This window comes from Lepus europaeus, chromosome 6, assembly GCF_033115175.1.
Source record: "Lepus europaeus isolate LE1 chromosome 6, mLepTim1.pri, whole genome shotgun sequence".
NCBI classification, from domain to species: domain Eukaryota; kingdom Metazoa; phylum Chordata; class Mammalia; order Lagomorpha; family Leporidae; genus Lepus; species Lepus europaeus.
The window spans coordinates 55,879,728-55,896,835 of NC_084832.1; the positions used below are offsets into that span (position 1 = coordinate 55,879,728).

The window sequence follows — 17,108 nt, forward strand, 5'->3', positions numbered from 1 at the left end:
TGTTGCTGGCAGAAGCCCAAACTCTTGGGCCATCCTCTGCTACTTTTCCAAACCGTTAGCAGGGAGCTGGCTCAGAAGTGGAGCAGCATGACTAGAACCAGCACCCATGTGGGATGCCTCGCATTGCAGGTGGTAGCTTTACCTGCTACACCACAACGTCAACCTCACTTTAAACTGTTTTGAGGGTAAATTGAAGAGGGGGCAGTTATGATAGTTGAACAATGAATGAGTGGGTTATGAAGATGGAGTAAAAATATAAATGGTTCTTCATTGGAAGGAAAAGTGAAAAGGTTATGATCTATGGTAAAGATCTTGAAGAGATTTGGCTTGTTTGAATATAGGTTTGATTCACAATATTAGAATTCTTTCAACTACTTTTTTGTTGTTGTTCTAAAAGCCATAAAGAGTCTCCTTTAATATAAATGAAAGGACTGTTGTATTAAGATGATAAACTTAAAGACATTCCTGCATAATATCCCCAGTGAAAGTCTAAACTGTGTGTATGTATGTGTGTGTGTTTTAAATTTATTTATTTGAGAGGCAGATTTACAGAGAGGGAGAGACAGAGAGGTCTCCTATCTGCTGGTTCACTTCCCAAATGCACAACAATGGCTGGAGCTGGGCAGATCCAAAGTCCAGAGCTTCTTCTAGGTCTCGCATGTGGGTCCAGGGGCCCAAGGACATGGCCATCTTTCACTGTTTTCCCAAGCCATTAGCAGAGAGCTGGATCGGAAGAGGAGCAGCTGGGATATGAACCAGCACCCGTATAGGATGCTGGTGCTGTAGGTGGGGGCTTAGCCTACTACCGCCGTAGGGCCAGCCCCTAAACTATTTTTTTTTTTTTTATTTGACAGGTAGAGTTAGATAGTGAGAGATAGAGACAGAGAAAAGTCTTCCTTTCCGTTGGTTCACCTCCCAAATGGCCACTATGGCCGGTGCTGCACCTATCCGAAGCCAGGAGCCAGGTGCTTCCTCCTGGTCTCCCATGTGGGCACAGGAGCCCAAGCACTTGGGCCATCCTCCACTGCCCAATGGGCCACAGCAGAGAGCTGGACTAGAAGAGGAGCAACTGGGACTAGAACCCGGTGCCCATATGGGATGCTGGTGCTGCAGGCGGAGGATTAACCAACTGAGCCACGGCACTGGCCCCTATTTTTTTTTTAAAGATTTATTCATTTACTTGAAAGGCAGAGATTCAAAGAGAAAAGGGTTGGAGGAGAGAGAGAGAGATACCTTCTGTCCTCTGGTTCTTTGTCCTAATGGTTACAACGGTGGCGCTAGGCCAGGCTGAAGCCAGGAGCCAGGAACTCCACCTGGGTTACCCACAAAGGTGCAGTGGCCCAAGCACTTGGGCCGTCTTCCGCTGCTTTCCCAGGTGCATTGGCATGGAGCTGGATTGGAAGTGGAGCAGCCGGGACTGGAATCAGTGCCCATATGGGATGCCAGCACTGCAGACAGAGGCTTAACCTTCTACTCTACAGCACTAGCCTCAGTCTAAATTGTTTGAATCAGAGTTTAGATAAATGATGCCCTGGGGAATGGATCCATAATAGATTAACAAGGTGAGTTTATTGTTGACCTCAGTTAACTCTGAAATTAATACGTTGTTTTGCAAATTCTCACACATAGGATCGGATGGGCCACTGGAATGACTGCATATCACTTCTTGTTTTTGTTATCTTTATTGTCAACTCAGTAGTCTGTGGTTCAGGATCCATGACATTTTTGCTTTTATTTTTTTTTCTTAGTTCAAAAGAGATAGAAGACTTTCAGTCAACTGAGTCTTTTGTTAGCCAGCAGATGAATCTCAGTATTGGTGATGACAGCACTGGTAGCTGGTCTAACTTAAGTTTTGAGGATGAACACCAAGACGAAAGCAGCAGTTTTCATCATCTGAGTGAAAGGTAACTAAAATTTTGTGTATAGTTGTGTAGTTTAAGTTCTCAGATCTCCAGTTTGAATTATAAATTTACATTGAGTTTTATTTAAAAATTATGGATTTGAAAATCTGCCATTAATTTAAGATATATTTTTCACAGTATATTTGACATTTGCCACTTATTAAATGCAGTAATCAGCCAAGCTAATTTTCTTTGGTTGTGCTAATAACTGATTAGAAAAATATTGAATATATATGATTCTATACCTTTTAAGCTTTTCCTGAACTTTTTAGTGAATTTTCTAGGAAAATATTTTTTCACTTTAAAGAGGGTATTTTTTTTCTTCAGTGCATAGGAAAAAGGACAGTTATCTATAAAAGGCATCAAAATAGTCTTGTGATTTTCTTGATATTACTTAAAATCATATTGGTGGAGGGAACTTACTTGTCCTGCCATTAGGAACAGAATGCTCTGAAGCTTTTGTACTTGAATGTTTGAAAATACTTTTGTAAATTAAACTCATCATAAAAATATACTTTTGTGTAACACAAGGCATCTACCTCATGCATAACCTTTCTTATTTAACTTTGTTCATAACTATAGTCTTTGAAATATTTTTATTAATTACAATACCATTGTTTCTGATATTCTTCTACCTTAAAGGCACTTTGCGTTAACATATAAAAATCCATAAAATCTTGTACACATTAACTGATAATTGGAAGTAATAAATACCATCCATTACTGAGTGTAGGGAGATGAAAGGGTTCAGAGTGTACTTTCAGTTTCAGACATGTGTGGAAAGGATTTTGTGAGCCTCAGTTAAACAGAGGCCTTGAAATTGACTTGCTAGGATGAAGAGGGAAGAAGACAGTTGGAGGAGGGCATGAGGTAGCATATGGAAAGGAAATGGCTTGTCACCTGTTAAAACAATTCATATCAGAGTATTTTGTTCGATATTTGTATTAACCAGTAGCTATAAATATTTTTATAAAGGATCTGTTTTGTCATAGTTACTTACAATGCTATATAAATCACCTGTATTTCTTTTTAAAAGATTTATTTTGCTTGAACGGCAGAGTAACAGACAGAGGGAAAGACAGAGACAGAGTGAGTGAGATCTTCTATCTGATTCAACTCCACAAATGCCCACAACAGCTGGGGCTAGGCCAGGCTGAAGCCAGGAGCCAGGAATGCCATCCAGGTCTCCCACATGGGTGGTAGGAGCCCAACTATGTGAGCTGTCACCTGTTGCCTCTTGGGAGCATTAACAGGAAGCTGGATTGGAATCCCAAAGTAGCCAGGACTCAACTGGCCCTCTCTTATATGGGGTGCTGGTGTCCCAAGCTGCTTTTTAACCTACTGTACCATAATGTTCTCCGAACTGCCAGTGTTTCTTAAAATCGGGATCCAAAAAGGCAGTCCTTAAAACTGGTAGTAGAAGCAAATGGAATAGTCTCACAAATCATAATCTGGTCCTTTCCCCTAACTTTAGACTCAACTATTAACATTTAATTTCTTCCCTCATCTTGGAGAAACACAGGCTTCTAGGATTTCAGGGAGGGTTGCTTAGGAAAATCCTGGTGTTAAAACAGGAGAACTGTGGGTAAAGGCTAATGACATGAATAGGATTTGTAGCCAGTTGAACAGCTCTCTGTGGAGTGTTATCTAATTTGACAAAAAGAAGGAGGAGTCTGTTTTATTAATGATGGAGAATACTCATTTGTGGCTAGTGAAAAGTAGCTGAAAGATAATCCCATTAGTAGAACCATGGTTCAAAAAGACTGAATTGGACTGAGGCCATAATTGTTACATTGAACATTGATAATTGCATTTAGAATTAAAAAAAAAAAATAATTGTTTGAATTCAGATGGGAAGCAAACCTGGCTTGAAAGCATTTTGTCAGGAAAATACTTGGTCTTATTATGAACTAATGATGCTATGTGGTATTTAGGTTTGGGCAAAAAGAAAGAGATAGTGGATTCATCTGGGGTTGGTGATGTGCTTCTTGCACACCAGTTTCCATGTCCTCACCTCCATAAACAAGTGACTGATGAGGTCAGCAGAGGGTCCTGAGAATCTGCATGCTTGATAAGCACCTCAGATTGTTTTTGTGCAGATGGTTCGGAGACCATACTTGAATGTCCATTGCTTTATATGCTGTGTCCTTGGATGACATTTACTGTTCTTTTCTGGTATAGTAATCAAGATGGGCAATAGACTTGAATGATTTCAAGCACCTTGCACTTTTACTGAGTAAATTCAGTGTGGGGCAACAATTAAACAATTTCAGATTTTTATTAAGTGTTTAGGAGACTTCTATAATTATTTGGCAAAAGAAAAAAACTAGTCTGTATGTAAACCTCTTAAATATTTCCAGTAGTTTGTGAATCTCAGAAATTCTGTATTAGATTAAATTGTGTAATTTTGGAGAAAATTTTTGAGATGTGTCAGAATTCATCATGGTCTTTATATGACTGAAAACAAAAAATTTTAGTACTTGACTACCACTCGTTTGAGGATGTTAAGTATGGCTATTCTATATGTGAGGAAGATCAGAAGACATTCAAGAAAATGATGGAAGTAGGACAATGTTTTAAGAACAAAATAGGAAATCTGTTAGGTGAAAAGAATTAAGATTTTTTTTTAAATGTTGGGTTAATGTAGAGTGAACCTACCTTCTAGTTTACCCAGGATAGTCCTGGATTGTTTCTGCTGTTCTCATGTAGCTTTTAATGGTGACTTCTTTCATCTTTGAAAAATCTCCTAGTTAGATGAAAAATTTATATGGCCACCCAAGCCGGAGGTGATATTTTATAAATAATTGACTTCACATCTGACCCATTTTGAGGTACAAAATGGGAGAGGATATGAGGTAGTTAGAGTTTGAATCTGTAGTCTTTATTTAACTGTTACTTTTTTCATGTTCATCTAACACTCAGTTGACAGATTTTTATCATTAAATGGATGGAGGAATCATTAGTTATTTCAGAAGATGGGCAAGGATTTTGATTTTATAACTTTTTGTTTAGATAATCATTCTATTTATAGAAATAAATCAATACTTGAGATTATTTTCTTTTTCCTTGGCTCACAGCAGTCCATTATGTATTTGTGTTTCTCATTTTTAGTTTGTCTGACAATAGACTATGTGGGCAAAAATCTGGTTGTTTTAATATTTTTAATAGAGATATATTTATTTGAACATATGTTGAAAAGACACTTCTCAGTTTTAACTTTGATTTTTAGATACATTATGGTTTGTGACAGTTTGATGTAGTATTAAAATGAAAATAGATATGCAAGTTACTTGAAATTGGAAACTGTTTAGAACTTGGTGTAATTATCCTTTTTTTGTTACCTAATTAACATTTATGAGTGCATATAAAATGTTTTTATATTTTTAGAACCAAAATTCTAGTTTTTATAAATATTAACTTTTAATTGCCTAGCCTAATATTAGGAAATACTTGTAGAGCTGCTTATCACTGCAAACTAATGTGCTTACTAATTTTTTAAATAATTAGGAATAAGAACTTTTTTAAAAAAATTGCATGTTGAAGATGTTAATCTGAAACATTGAATTTGAATTTAAGTTTATTTCTAAACATGGTTGCTTTCTTAAACATTGCTTTGCTGCAGTTTTAGAATATAGTTGCTTGCTTCTTCTTTTGGTTAGGTAGCATAAGAAGTTATCTGTCCGTGGCACTGGTGACTGGTCGGCCAGACAAGGGTAATGCTTGATTAAAACTTGGTTATTATAGCTTTATTCTGAAGGAACTGTATGTTATTTGCCACCTACTGAATTATACCTAATATATGAAATGAAGGTAATTTGTACAATATTTGAAAATTGGAGTACATCATTTCCCCGAAAAATTTAGAAAAGTTCTGTTTGGGACAGTGTGTGAGTGTGTTTTGTGCCCCCTCCCGCCTTACCCACTCAAGCCTTGCCACTGTTTTTGAAGACTTGAGAGAGCGGTAACCTGTCTTTTTTTCTTTTTAAACTTAATTCAAACTGAAGAGTATTGACTTTTTTTTAAAGATTTTATTTATTTATTTGAGAGGGAGAGTTACAGACAGGGAGAGGGAGAGACAGAGAGTTTCACTGTTGGTTCTGTTGGTTCACTCCCTAGATGGCCACAAGGCTGGAGCTGCACCAATCCGAAGCCAGGAGACAGGTGCTTCTTTCCTGTCTCCCATGCGGGTGCAGGGGCTCAAGCACTTGGGCCATCTTCTACCACTTTCCCAGGCCATAGCAGAGAGCTGGATTGGAAGACAGGCAGCCGGGACTAGAACCGATGCCCATATGGGATGCCAGCATCACAGGCAGAGGATTAACCTGCTGCGCCATAGAGCCGGCCCCTGACTTTTCTTTTAACCAATTAAATCCAAATATTTGCCTTAAGGCATCGATTTTTATTATGAAACTTGTATGTTCATTTGCTGTCTTATAAGCCATTCTGTCTTAATCTGCAAAATAAATGTAGGTTTAGAATAATTTTCATGATCAACTCAGAGCAATGAGAAAAGCTCCTGAATCTCCACACTGGTCAGTACCTTTTAAAGAAGTAGCAGGGATGGTCTCTGCCTGGGTGAATGCTCCGCTCCGTTGTGGCAGCTTCAGAATATCCACAGTAAACAAGGACTGAAGCTGTGCCAAGGAAACCGAAGGACTTCTTTACTATTCATTTGCTAGTTCAGCCCTGTTCTTTTCTTCCTCCAGCAGTAATGGTAACAGCAGTAGCTGGAGCAGTCTTGGTTTAGAAGGAGATTTGTATGAGGACAATTTATCCTTTCCAACATCAGACAGGTTGGTCCAGTTTAGAAACTTAAAACCTGATGAGTCTTTCACCACTAATGCATGATGTCATATTCTTAAGAGAATGTGGGTTCAATGCCAATATGTATCAACCTGCTTTTCTCCTATATCCTGACATGATTCTGCTTGATAAATTCACATCTAATGAAAAAATTCAACTCTGCTAAGATATGACTGACATCTAATTGCAAAAATATGTTACTGTTATGCATGTATTGCTGTGCTTGCTCTTTTTCATCCTACCAATTATTTCATTAAAAAGAGCTTGCTTCCTACAGGATTTCTGGATCCTTTTTTGTTGCTTTATTTTATTTTATATATGAAAAAACTATAGGAAAGATGTGTTTTTAACGTGTTAAAAGATAAATAGCATCAGCAGAAACATTAACAAATAATTATTCACAGCATTTTATAATATTCAAAAACTATTATCTAAAATCAAATTAAAATATTTCAGCTTTAAATAAAATTAAATTTTATTATGAAATTACTTGGCTCTATATATCATAGTAGGACTTCTTGGTTACTGCTAACTTTAGACATTATTTGCAGTTCCGATTTTAACATGAAATGATGTGAGAAGCAAAGCTTCCTTTTTTATTGTCATTTCTTCTCTTTCTAAATGTCATATGTCATATTGTAACACTCATTGCTTACCGTATATTTAAAAATTGATTTTAATATCATTACTAATTGAAATTTTTTTTACACTCTTCTGCTATTTTATTCGAAAAGTGATGGACCAGATGATAAAGATGAGGAGAATGAGGACGATGTAGAAGGTAATTGACAGTTTATTTTTGAAAGTGTTTTTTGCATAATGTTCCCTAAAGGACTCTATTTGCTTTTTTGTATTTGTGCATTTTCATCAGAGAGGTCCTAAATTATTTTTGTAAACAAGATCTTTGTAAGTCAATTAATTCTTCTCTCCCTCTATTCCAGTCAGATCATTATACTCATGCAGGTGTACATGTATTTGCAGAAAATATTCAAGTCTTATTTATCTTTCAGATATGTAAATACTCAATATCACTGGTCACAGTTTTGGACTATAGTTTGTAATTCATATACTGTCTGAGTGAATCTAGTAACTTTCCACATTGAAACTGAGTTTTCATTGTATATGGATAGTTGTTGAGTTTGTTCCCCAAAATTCAATTTTTTTCTTATTTATGAAAATACTCATAATGCATTCTATGGAGTGACACATATAAATAAGATTTGTAACATTTGAGATACTTGTTTTTTGAACCAGTGGATTTTTGGGTAATTGTTTATTTAGAAGCAGACAAACTGAGAAAATGCCAAACAGAATTTTTTTTTTTTTTTTGACAGGCAGAGTGGATAGTGAAAGACAGACAGAGAGAAAGGTCTTCCTTTTTGCCGTTGGTTCACCCTCCAATGGCCACTGCCACCAGCGTACCGCACTGATCCGAAGCCAGGAGCCAGGTGCTTCTCCTGGTCTCCCATGCGGGTGCAGGGCCCAAGCACTTGGGCCATCCTCCACTGCACTCTCGGGCCACAGCAGAGAGCTGGCCTGGAAGAGGGGCAACTGGGATAGAATCTGGTGCCCCAACCGGGACTAGAACCCGGTGTGCTGGCGCCGCAAGGCGGAGGATTAGCCTGTTAAGCCACGGTGCCGGCCCAAACAGAATTTTTTAAATGTATTTTGTGGAACTTAAGTTTACAGTCAGTTTTCGTACTGATTGTACTCCCGTGTTTATGGAGGCCAGGTAATAGTTTTCAAGCGAAAATCCTCAGATGCAAGATCACTATTGGTAGTAGTGTTAGTATTTTCTTCTAAAGCCTCTGTAAGTAACCATTTTAAAGTGGGATTCTAGAAGTAAGCTTTTCTCCTCAGACATCAAGTTCTGTAGTAGGACAATAGAGTTATTGATCAGGTAGTGATTGTTTATTTTTCTCCACTGGAAAGCATTGACTTTGTTTTTATAGAAAATTTTTATTTAATAAATATAAATTTCGAAAGTACAGCTTTTGGATTATAGCAGTTTTTCCCCCCATAAGCACTTCCCACCTGCAAACCATCCCATCTCCTACTCCCTCTCCCATCCCATTCTTAGGATTCATTTTTAATTATATACAGAAGATCAACTTTACACTAAGTAAAGATTTCAACAATTTGTACCCACACAGACACACAAAGTATAAAGTACTGTTTGAAGACTAGTTTTACCATAATTCTCATAGTACAACACATTAAGGACAGAAGTCCTACATGGGGAGAAAGTGCACAGTGACTCCTGTTGTTGATTTAACAATTGACACTCTTATTTATGATATCAACAATCACCTGAGGCTCTTGTCATGAGCTGCCAAGGCTATGGAAGCCTCTTGAGTTCACAAATTCCGACCTTATTTAGACAAGGGCATAATCAAAGTGGAAGTTCTCTCCTCCCTTCAGAGAAAGGTACCACCTTCTTTGATGGACCCTTCTTTCCACCGGGATCTCACACACAGAGATCTTTCATTTAGGTCATTTTTTGCCACAGTGTCTTGGCTTTCCCTGCCTGAAATAATCCCGTGGGCTTTTTAGCCAGATCTGAATGCCGTAAGGGCTGATTCTGAGGCCAGAGTAAAGCATTAACTTTGTAATACCTGTGAGTAAAGTTGAGTATTTTCTGTAGTGAACTAGTTATTACCTAACTCATTTGATTGAGAGATGATTAAGAGAAAAAGATGCTGGTTAATATACATATGAATTGAATTAAAATAATTTGGGCCGGCACCGCAGCTCACTAGGCTAATCCTCCGCCTTGCGGCGCCAGCACACCGGAATCTAGTCCCGGTCGGGGCACCGATCCTGTCCCGGTTGCCCCTCTTCCAGGCCAGCTCTCTGCTGTGGCCAGGGAGTGCAGTGGAGGATGGCCCAAGTGCTTGGGCCCTGCACCCCATGGGAGACCAGGAGAAGCACCTGGCTCCTGCCATCGGATCAGCACGGTGCGCCGGCCGCAGCGCGCTACCGCGGCGGCCATTGGAGGGTGAACCAACGGCAAAAGGAAGACCTTTCTCTCTGTCTCTCTCTCACTGTCCACTCTGCCTGTCAAAAATAAAAAAAAATAATAATAATAATTTAAGCAAAAGCCAGACTGTTGAGGATTTCTTTTCTGAGTCGGTAGAAATCAGAAGATTAATTATACGCATATATGTTACTAGTCAGCTTTTGAGGTCATAGGAGTCTCTCATTGTATAGAAAGTTATAGGCAACTTTCAAATTTGTCAAATTAGAAATTGATAAATTAGGAGATAAGTTGCAAATTATGGAAATCCTAAGGCAACAAGCCTGTTTTATTTTTTCCTTTTTGTTTGTGTAGGATTTCAGTCCCTTCCCTTTTCATTAGTGGTTGGTGACCTGTCTGAAGAGTGAGCTGTTTGGTGGGTACTGTCAGGCCAGCCAGGAGCCCTGATCTGAGGAGACACTAGCAGTACAGAGAGGTATAGGGTGACCTGGCTTCCAGCCTCACCAACTCTGCAGGGTTTACAAAACCAGTTAAAGACCATGTCTTGTATCATTAGTGTATCAGACCTATTTTTTTTTTTTATTGAGTCATTAGGAAAAGGGGAAGGAAAGATTATTATTTTTATTTTAATATGGACCAAATTTTTCCAATTAAAAGTTAGATTGCAGTACAAATCCTACAATTGGTTAGTAGTGGCATAGAATGCCCTGCAAACTGTAAGAGAGCATCAGGGCATGTACAGCGTTTCCATTATGGTAGGTGTTGGCACGGCGCCTACCTGCATACATCAGGTGCTCACCTTTGGTGGTGTGCTGTGGGCTCCGGGTCTCAGTATTCCTTATGCTCAGTAATTCTGAAGCAGGACTGGTAAACTCATGATACTGGTCCACAAACTTTAGTTTTGCAGTCAACAGGGATATCCTTGTTTATGTTGAAAATGTTCTTGTTTGTGATAAAGAAAATAAACTTGAGAGTAGCCGTCCATATATTAGAGATGTACCAGAAAATTCACAGGCCTGGCTTTTGGGATGTAAGTAAGTGGTTGCATAAGGCTTTTTATTTTTCCTCTTTTGTCTAAAAGAATGGAGTGACTAAGAGCATAGAGCCAGACTGCCTGTATTCAAATCCTAGCTTGCCATTTTCCCTTTGTAAGACCTTGTGTCTGTCTGTCTCAGATCCCTCACCTGTAAATGGAGATAATTTTTTTTATAAAGATTTATTTATTTATTTGGAAGTCAGAGTTACACAGAGAGAGGAGAGGCAGATAGAGAGAGAGAGGTCTTCCATCTGATGGTTCACTCCCCAGTTAGCTGCAATGGCTGGAGCTTCTTCCGGGTCTTCTACGCGGGTGCAGGGGCCCAAGGATTTGGGCCATCTTCTGCTGCTTTCCCAGGCCACAGCAGAGAGCTGGATCAGAAGAGGAGCAGCCAGGTTTCGAACCAGCACCCGTATGGGATGCTGGCACTTTAGGCCAGGGTGTTAACCCGCTGTGCCACAGTGCTGGCCCCAGGAGATGATAATAGGTCCTAATAGGCAGGCTGTGAGTGTTAAGGGTGTTTGTATGTATAAAGACCTCAAAACAATACTCAGTATTAATATGTGCTATTTGAGAGTACTTGAAAATTGTGAAAAGATGGAACTAAAAGATAAGTTCATTTTTGATACAAAAATATGAAATATTATATACAAGGAGTCTTAAAAAGTTATGGAAAATTCATATTATGAAAAATTGTGCACTGATTTTGAAGTTTTTGAACCAAAATATTTTAATTCCACTTTCTATAACCTTTTTGAAGTACGCTTGTACAGTGCCTGTTGCTGTTCTTAATTTATTTATTTGTGTTTATTTTTATTTTAATTTCAATGATAGTTTGGTAGCTGTATTTTCTTTCCTAGCATTCGGCCCTAATTTAACACAAATTGTGGTATTATAGAACTTGAATTTAGTATCTTAAAACAGTGTTTTACATTTGTACTATCAGTAAATGATCAACTGATATCCCTTTGTTTTAGTATTTTCCGTTTTGAAGAAACATATTAGTTGATGTTATGATGTGGTTAAGAAAGTATGAATTTTTTTCACCCTTCATTGGAATCTTAAGAAATGTAAAATATTTGCAAGCACTTGGAAGCCAGAAGATTTAGAGTTGAACTGATAAGTTTTACTTCCTTTGTTTAAATATAAATATTAGGTTTGGGGCAAGAAGGAAAGACTCTGCTAATCACAAATGTTGACATGGAGCCATGCACCATAGACCCCCAGCTAAGGATTGTTCTGCAGTGGCTTGTTGCCTCTGAGGCTGAAGTTACAGAACTTTATTTTCATGACTCTGAAAAGAAGGAGTTTATACAAGTAAGTACCTGCCTAAGAAAGTGATTATGAGGATATATTTAACAGTACATGATGTTCTTGTCATGTTGTCGGTCTAGTTGAGATGGTTGTGACTGGCAGATGAGTTAAATGCTTAGAGTATGAGCATTGGAGTCTAAATATTTGACTTGAATGTCAATTCTGCCACTCTTTAGGAGTATAGCTTGGGGCAGTTTAACCAGTCTAATCTCAATTTCCTTAGCTGCACTATGGAAATCAATATAAAAACTAGGGGTTTGTGAGGAATAAATATAAAACTGAGGAAAAGAAAACAGATACTTAATCTCTTGCCTGGTACACACCAAGTTCTTAAAGCTAGATGCTGCCATTAAGCATTTCATGCATTCTATGAGAAAATTGAGTTATATATTTAATTGATCATAATTGTACCTAACATATTTCTCTGGTACTCAAAAACCAATGAAAAGTTTTAAAAGATCCTTTTATTAAGCACTTAGTATGGGCCAAGCACCTTGTTAGTCAAGATTTCAGTTTACAGTCTTGATTTTGTCCCCATAATTTTTCTTATTAGAACTTTTATTTTTATTTGACAGATAGAGTTAGACAGTGAGAGAGAGACAGAGAGAAAAAGGTCTTCCTTCCATTGGTTCACTCCCCAAATGGCCGCTACGGCTGGCGCTGCGCCGATCCGAAGCCAGGAGCCAGGTGCTTCCTCCTGGTCTCCCATGCAGGTGCAGGGGTCCAAGCACTTGGGCCATCCTCCACTGCCTTCCCGGGCCACTGCAGAGAGCTGGACTAGAAAAGGAGCAACCAGGAATAGAACCCTGCACCCATATGGGATGCCGGCGCTGCAGGCGGAGGATTAACCAAGTGAGCCATGGTGCCAGCCCCTCTTATTAGAACTTTGATTTAATCTTATCACATGGTATGAAATAGCTTAGTAAATAACTATTTTAATAGATTGAGCAGTAATAAAAAAGGAACAGTCATGTTACTCTTTAAAATAATTTTTTTTTTTTTTTTTTAAAAACGAACGCAGAGAGAAAGAGGAAATAAAGCTAGGAGCCAGGAAATCAATTTGGGTCTCCCACATAAGTGGCAGGGATTCAATCGTGTGACCCATCACTTGCTCCCTCCCAGAGTATATTTTTAACAGGAAGCCAGAATCAAGAGCAGAGCTGGGACTCCAAGACAGGCACTCGGGTGTAGAATGTTGGTGTCCTAAGTGGCACCTTAGTGGCTATACCAAACACCAACCCTACTCTTATTTTCTGATTCAGATTTTATGAAGATATTATTGAAGTAGGTGAAGAAGATGTTATAAAAAATAACTTTTTTGCACTTTATAATTTATGTGTAGACATTTTGGACTTTTCAAGTTTGGGTTTCTGTTTTGGGACAGAAAGAGACAACAGGACAGAAAAGGATGTTCAGGTAGTGCATTGTCAAGGTAAAGAACAGGTAGAGGAAGTGCTAGACCTTATGGAGACAGACATTTTCAGGAGTCATTTAGTCTTTTTCTTATATATATTTTTTTAATTGACATAAAAATTTTATATATATATGATATACAATGTGATTTTGAACAACAGGATTTTTTTAAAAAAAATTATTTGAAAGCTAGAGGGATACAGATAGAGAGACAGAGAGTATGGTCTTCCATCTGCTGACTCAGTACCCAAATGCCCACAGAAGCCAGGACTGACTTCCAGAGTATGCATTCGCAAGAAGCTGGAATTGGAAGTAGAGCTGGGGCTTGAACTCAGGCACTCTAATATAGGATGTGGGCATCCCAAACAGGATCTCAAAACACTGAGCCAAATGCCCACTCATTTTTTTTTTTAGTATTTAATTAATTTATTTGAGAGGTGGTAGATTACAGACAGAGAATGGGAGAGGCAGAGAGAAGGGTCTTCCATCCGTTGGTTCAGTCCCCAAATGGCTGCAGTGGCTGGAGCTGTACCTATCTAAAGCCGAGAATTTCTTCCAGGTCTACCACATGGGTGCAGCAGCCCAAGGACTTGGACCATCTTCTACTGCCTTTGCAAGCCATGGTACAGAGCTGGATGGGAAGAGGAGTAGCCAGGACATGAACCGGCACCCATATTGGATGCTGGCACCGCAGGTAGAGGCTTAGCCTACTATGCTACAGCACCAACCCTGTGCAATTTCTTTGGCTCAGTGGCATAGCTGGTAAAGCCACTGCCTGCAGCACCAGCATCCCATATGGGCACTGGTTTGAGACCTGGCTGCTCCATTTCCATTCCAGCTCTCTGGAATGGAATTCCAGCTCTCTTTTTTTTAGAGAATACAGAATTTATTAGATAGTCAATCTAAAAACTGAACCCATCTAAAATAGATACCCAGACAGCTCCCTTTATCCATCCAGGTGCCTGCAGGCCTTCCCATCCCAACCCCAATAAAAACACCGTTTTGTATATAAAATGGTTACCAAGACTAAAAAAGCCGCTAGGCTTCCAAAGCTGGCAGGTGCTCAGCTTGAGAAGGTTGATGGTGGGTCAGGTGAGACCGCTCCCAGAGGAGCCCACGTCTGCTCAGTCACAGCCACAGTCCAGTAGAAGAAAGCAGTAGAAGATGGCCCAAGAGCTTGATCCCCTGCACCAGTGGGAGACCCAACCCAGAGGAAGCTCCTGGCTCCTGGCTTCAGATCGGCACAGCTCTGGCCGTTGCAGCCATTTGGGGAGTAAACTGGTGGATGGAAGATCTCTCTGTTTCTGCCTCTGCTTCTGTGTAACTCTGTTTCAAACAAATAATAAATCTTTTTTAAAAAAAGAAAAAAAATTGTTAATAATGGTACATATTTATGGGTTACAGTGTGTTATTTCAGTACATGCATATGTAATGTGTACAGATGAAACAGGGCAGTCAACGTAGACCAGGAGATCTTTGCCTAAAGATTGAGTGACATAGGATACTTAATTATGAACAGCATTGTCTTGTGATGTCTATGACTTCTTTTCGCTAATGACCATCATCGGTCATGTGTAGCTAGAGCCCCCCCCCCCCCAGCACTACTGTCATGCTGTGAAGCAATTATGAGGCAAGTACAGAATATCTTTGGTGATAATGATGATAGTGGAAATACTTTATTTTGTATATTCCTGAATAATATACTATAAATTCTAAATTTTCACTGGTAAATAGAAACAGCACTATTGCCATCAGTTTAACAACAAAATGAGAGATAATTGTAGAGACAGGAAAATAGAAAAGCATATGTATACAAACGATAAAAGATCAATAGACACTTTGCTGCTTCAAAGGACATCATCAAGAAAATGAAGACAATTCACACAATGTATAAAGAACTCCTCAATAGTAAAGAGGTAAATATTCCATGGGCAGAGAATCTGAACATACATTTTTCCAAAGAAGATACACAAATGGCAAATAAATGCATGAAGAGATACTCAGTTTCAGCCATTAGGGAAATGTAGATCAAAACCACTCAGAGATGCACCTGCTGCATAGCTGTAATCAGAAAGATCGCAGGTGTAGGCAAAGAGTTGGAGAAATTTGATCCTTCACATATGAGTATTCCTGATGGGAATGTAAAGTGGTATGGCCAGTTTGGACAACATTCTGACACTGCCTTAAAAAGTTAAACTATTTTCTCATGTCACCCAGCTTTCCCACTCCTAGGTTATATATCCAAGAGAAATGAAATCATAACCTGGTGCACAGATGTCTGTCAGCTAAACAGTGGATAGAATGTGTTATACCTATGCAAGGAAACGTTATTTGTCAATAACAAGTAATGAAATATTGGAACATGCTGCACCAGGGAGGAACCTTGAAATAATTACAATAAATGAAAAAAAAGGTGGTCAACAAAAGGCTGTACACATACTTCATGATTCCATATATGTAAGAAAATATTCAAAATAGGCAAATCTATAGAGATCAAAAGTAGATTAGTGATTGCCTAGAGTTGACAGGTTTTGGTTGGCGGTGGGGGGTGGGGGGGAGTATTTTCTGATGGGTAGAGCTTTCTTTTTGGTGTGATGAAAATGTCCTAATATTGATTGTGGTGATGGTTGCATTCAACTCAGTGAGTATGCTGAAAGTCATTGACTAATACACTTTGGGTAAATTATATGCTTTGTGAATTAAATCTCAATAAACCGGCTGGCGCCGTGGCTTAACAGGCTAATCCTCCACCTTGCGGCGCCAGCACACCGGGTTCTAGTCCCGGTTGGGGTGCCGGATTCTATCCCGGTTGCCCCTCTTCCAGGCCAGCTCTCTGATATGGCCCGGGAAGGCAGTGGAGGATGGCCCAAGTGCTTGGGCCCTGCACCCACATAGGAGACCAGGAGAAGCGCCTGGCTCCTGGCTTTTGATCAGCACGATGCGCCAGCCGCAGCGGCCATTGGAGGGTGAACCAACGGCAAAAAGAAAGACCTTTCTCTCTGTCTGTCTCTCTCACTATCCACTCTGCCTGTCAAAAAATAAATAAATAAATAAATCAATAAACCAACTTTAAAAATGGTTAAGAAGACTCCAGCAGAAGGAACAGGCCATCAAGGAGAGAGGCGCCTTTCTCTGAAGGGAGGAAGGAACCTCCACTGTGACATGGCCTTGACTAAATAAGTTCAAATTCGGTGAACTCAAGGGACTTCCATAGCCTAGACAGCTGATAGCAAGAGTCTCGGGTGATTGCTGACGTCATAAATAAGAGTGCCAATTGTTAAATCAACAACGGGAGTCACTGGGTACATGCTCCCACGTAGGATCTCTGTCCTTAAGGTGTTTTACTATGAAACTTAAAAACACTACTAGGCGAACAATACCCTATACCTTGTGCGGTTGTGTGAATGCAGCCTGTTGAAATCCTTGCTTAGTATATACTAAGTTGATCTTCAATATATGAAGGTAATTGAAAATGAAACTCGATAAAGGGCGGGATGGGAGAGGGAGAGGGGAGGGCCACGGGAGGGAGGGAGGTTAGGGGGTGGGGAAGCCACAACAATACAAAAGTTGCACTTTGTAAATTCACATTTATGAAATAAAAAAAAAATAGAAAAAAAATGGTTAAGCATATTTATATTACAAAAAACTAAAATGGTTTTTCAGA

General features: G+C 39.2%; 1 protein-coding gene across 8 annotated transcripts in view; it reads left to right on the forward strand.

Annotated features, from left to right (window-relative positions):
* Positions 1-17,108, forward strand: part of AKAP11 (A-kinase anchoring protein 11) — a 58,033-nt gene that overhangs the window by 35,683 nt on the left and 5,242 nt on the right. For 4 of the 8 annotated variants that reach the window (XM_062194126.1, XM_062194125.1, XM_062194128.1 and 1 more), the window contains exons 8-11: positions 1,749-1,904; positions 6,608-6,694; positions 7,439-7,485; positions 11,874-12,034. In XM_062194126.1, the coding sequence (XP_062050110.1) occupies positions 1,749-1,904; positions 6,608-6,694; positions 7,439-7,485; positions 11,874-12,034 (451 nt within the window). The remainder of the gene's footprint in view (positions 1-1,748; positions 1,905-6,607; positions 6,695-7,438; positions 7,486-11,873; positions 12,035-17,108) is intronic. The other 4 variants (XM_062194124.1, XM_062194130.1, XM_062194129.1 and 1 more) reach the window with 4 other exon arrangements.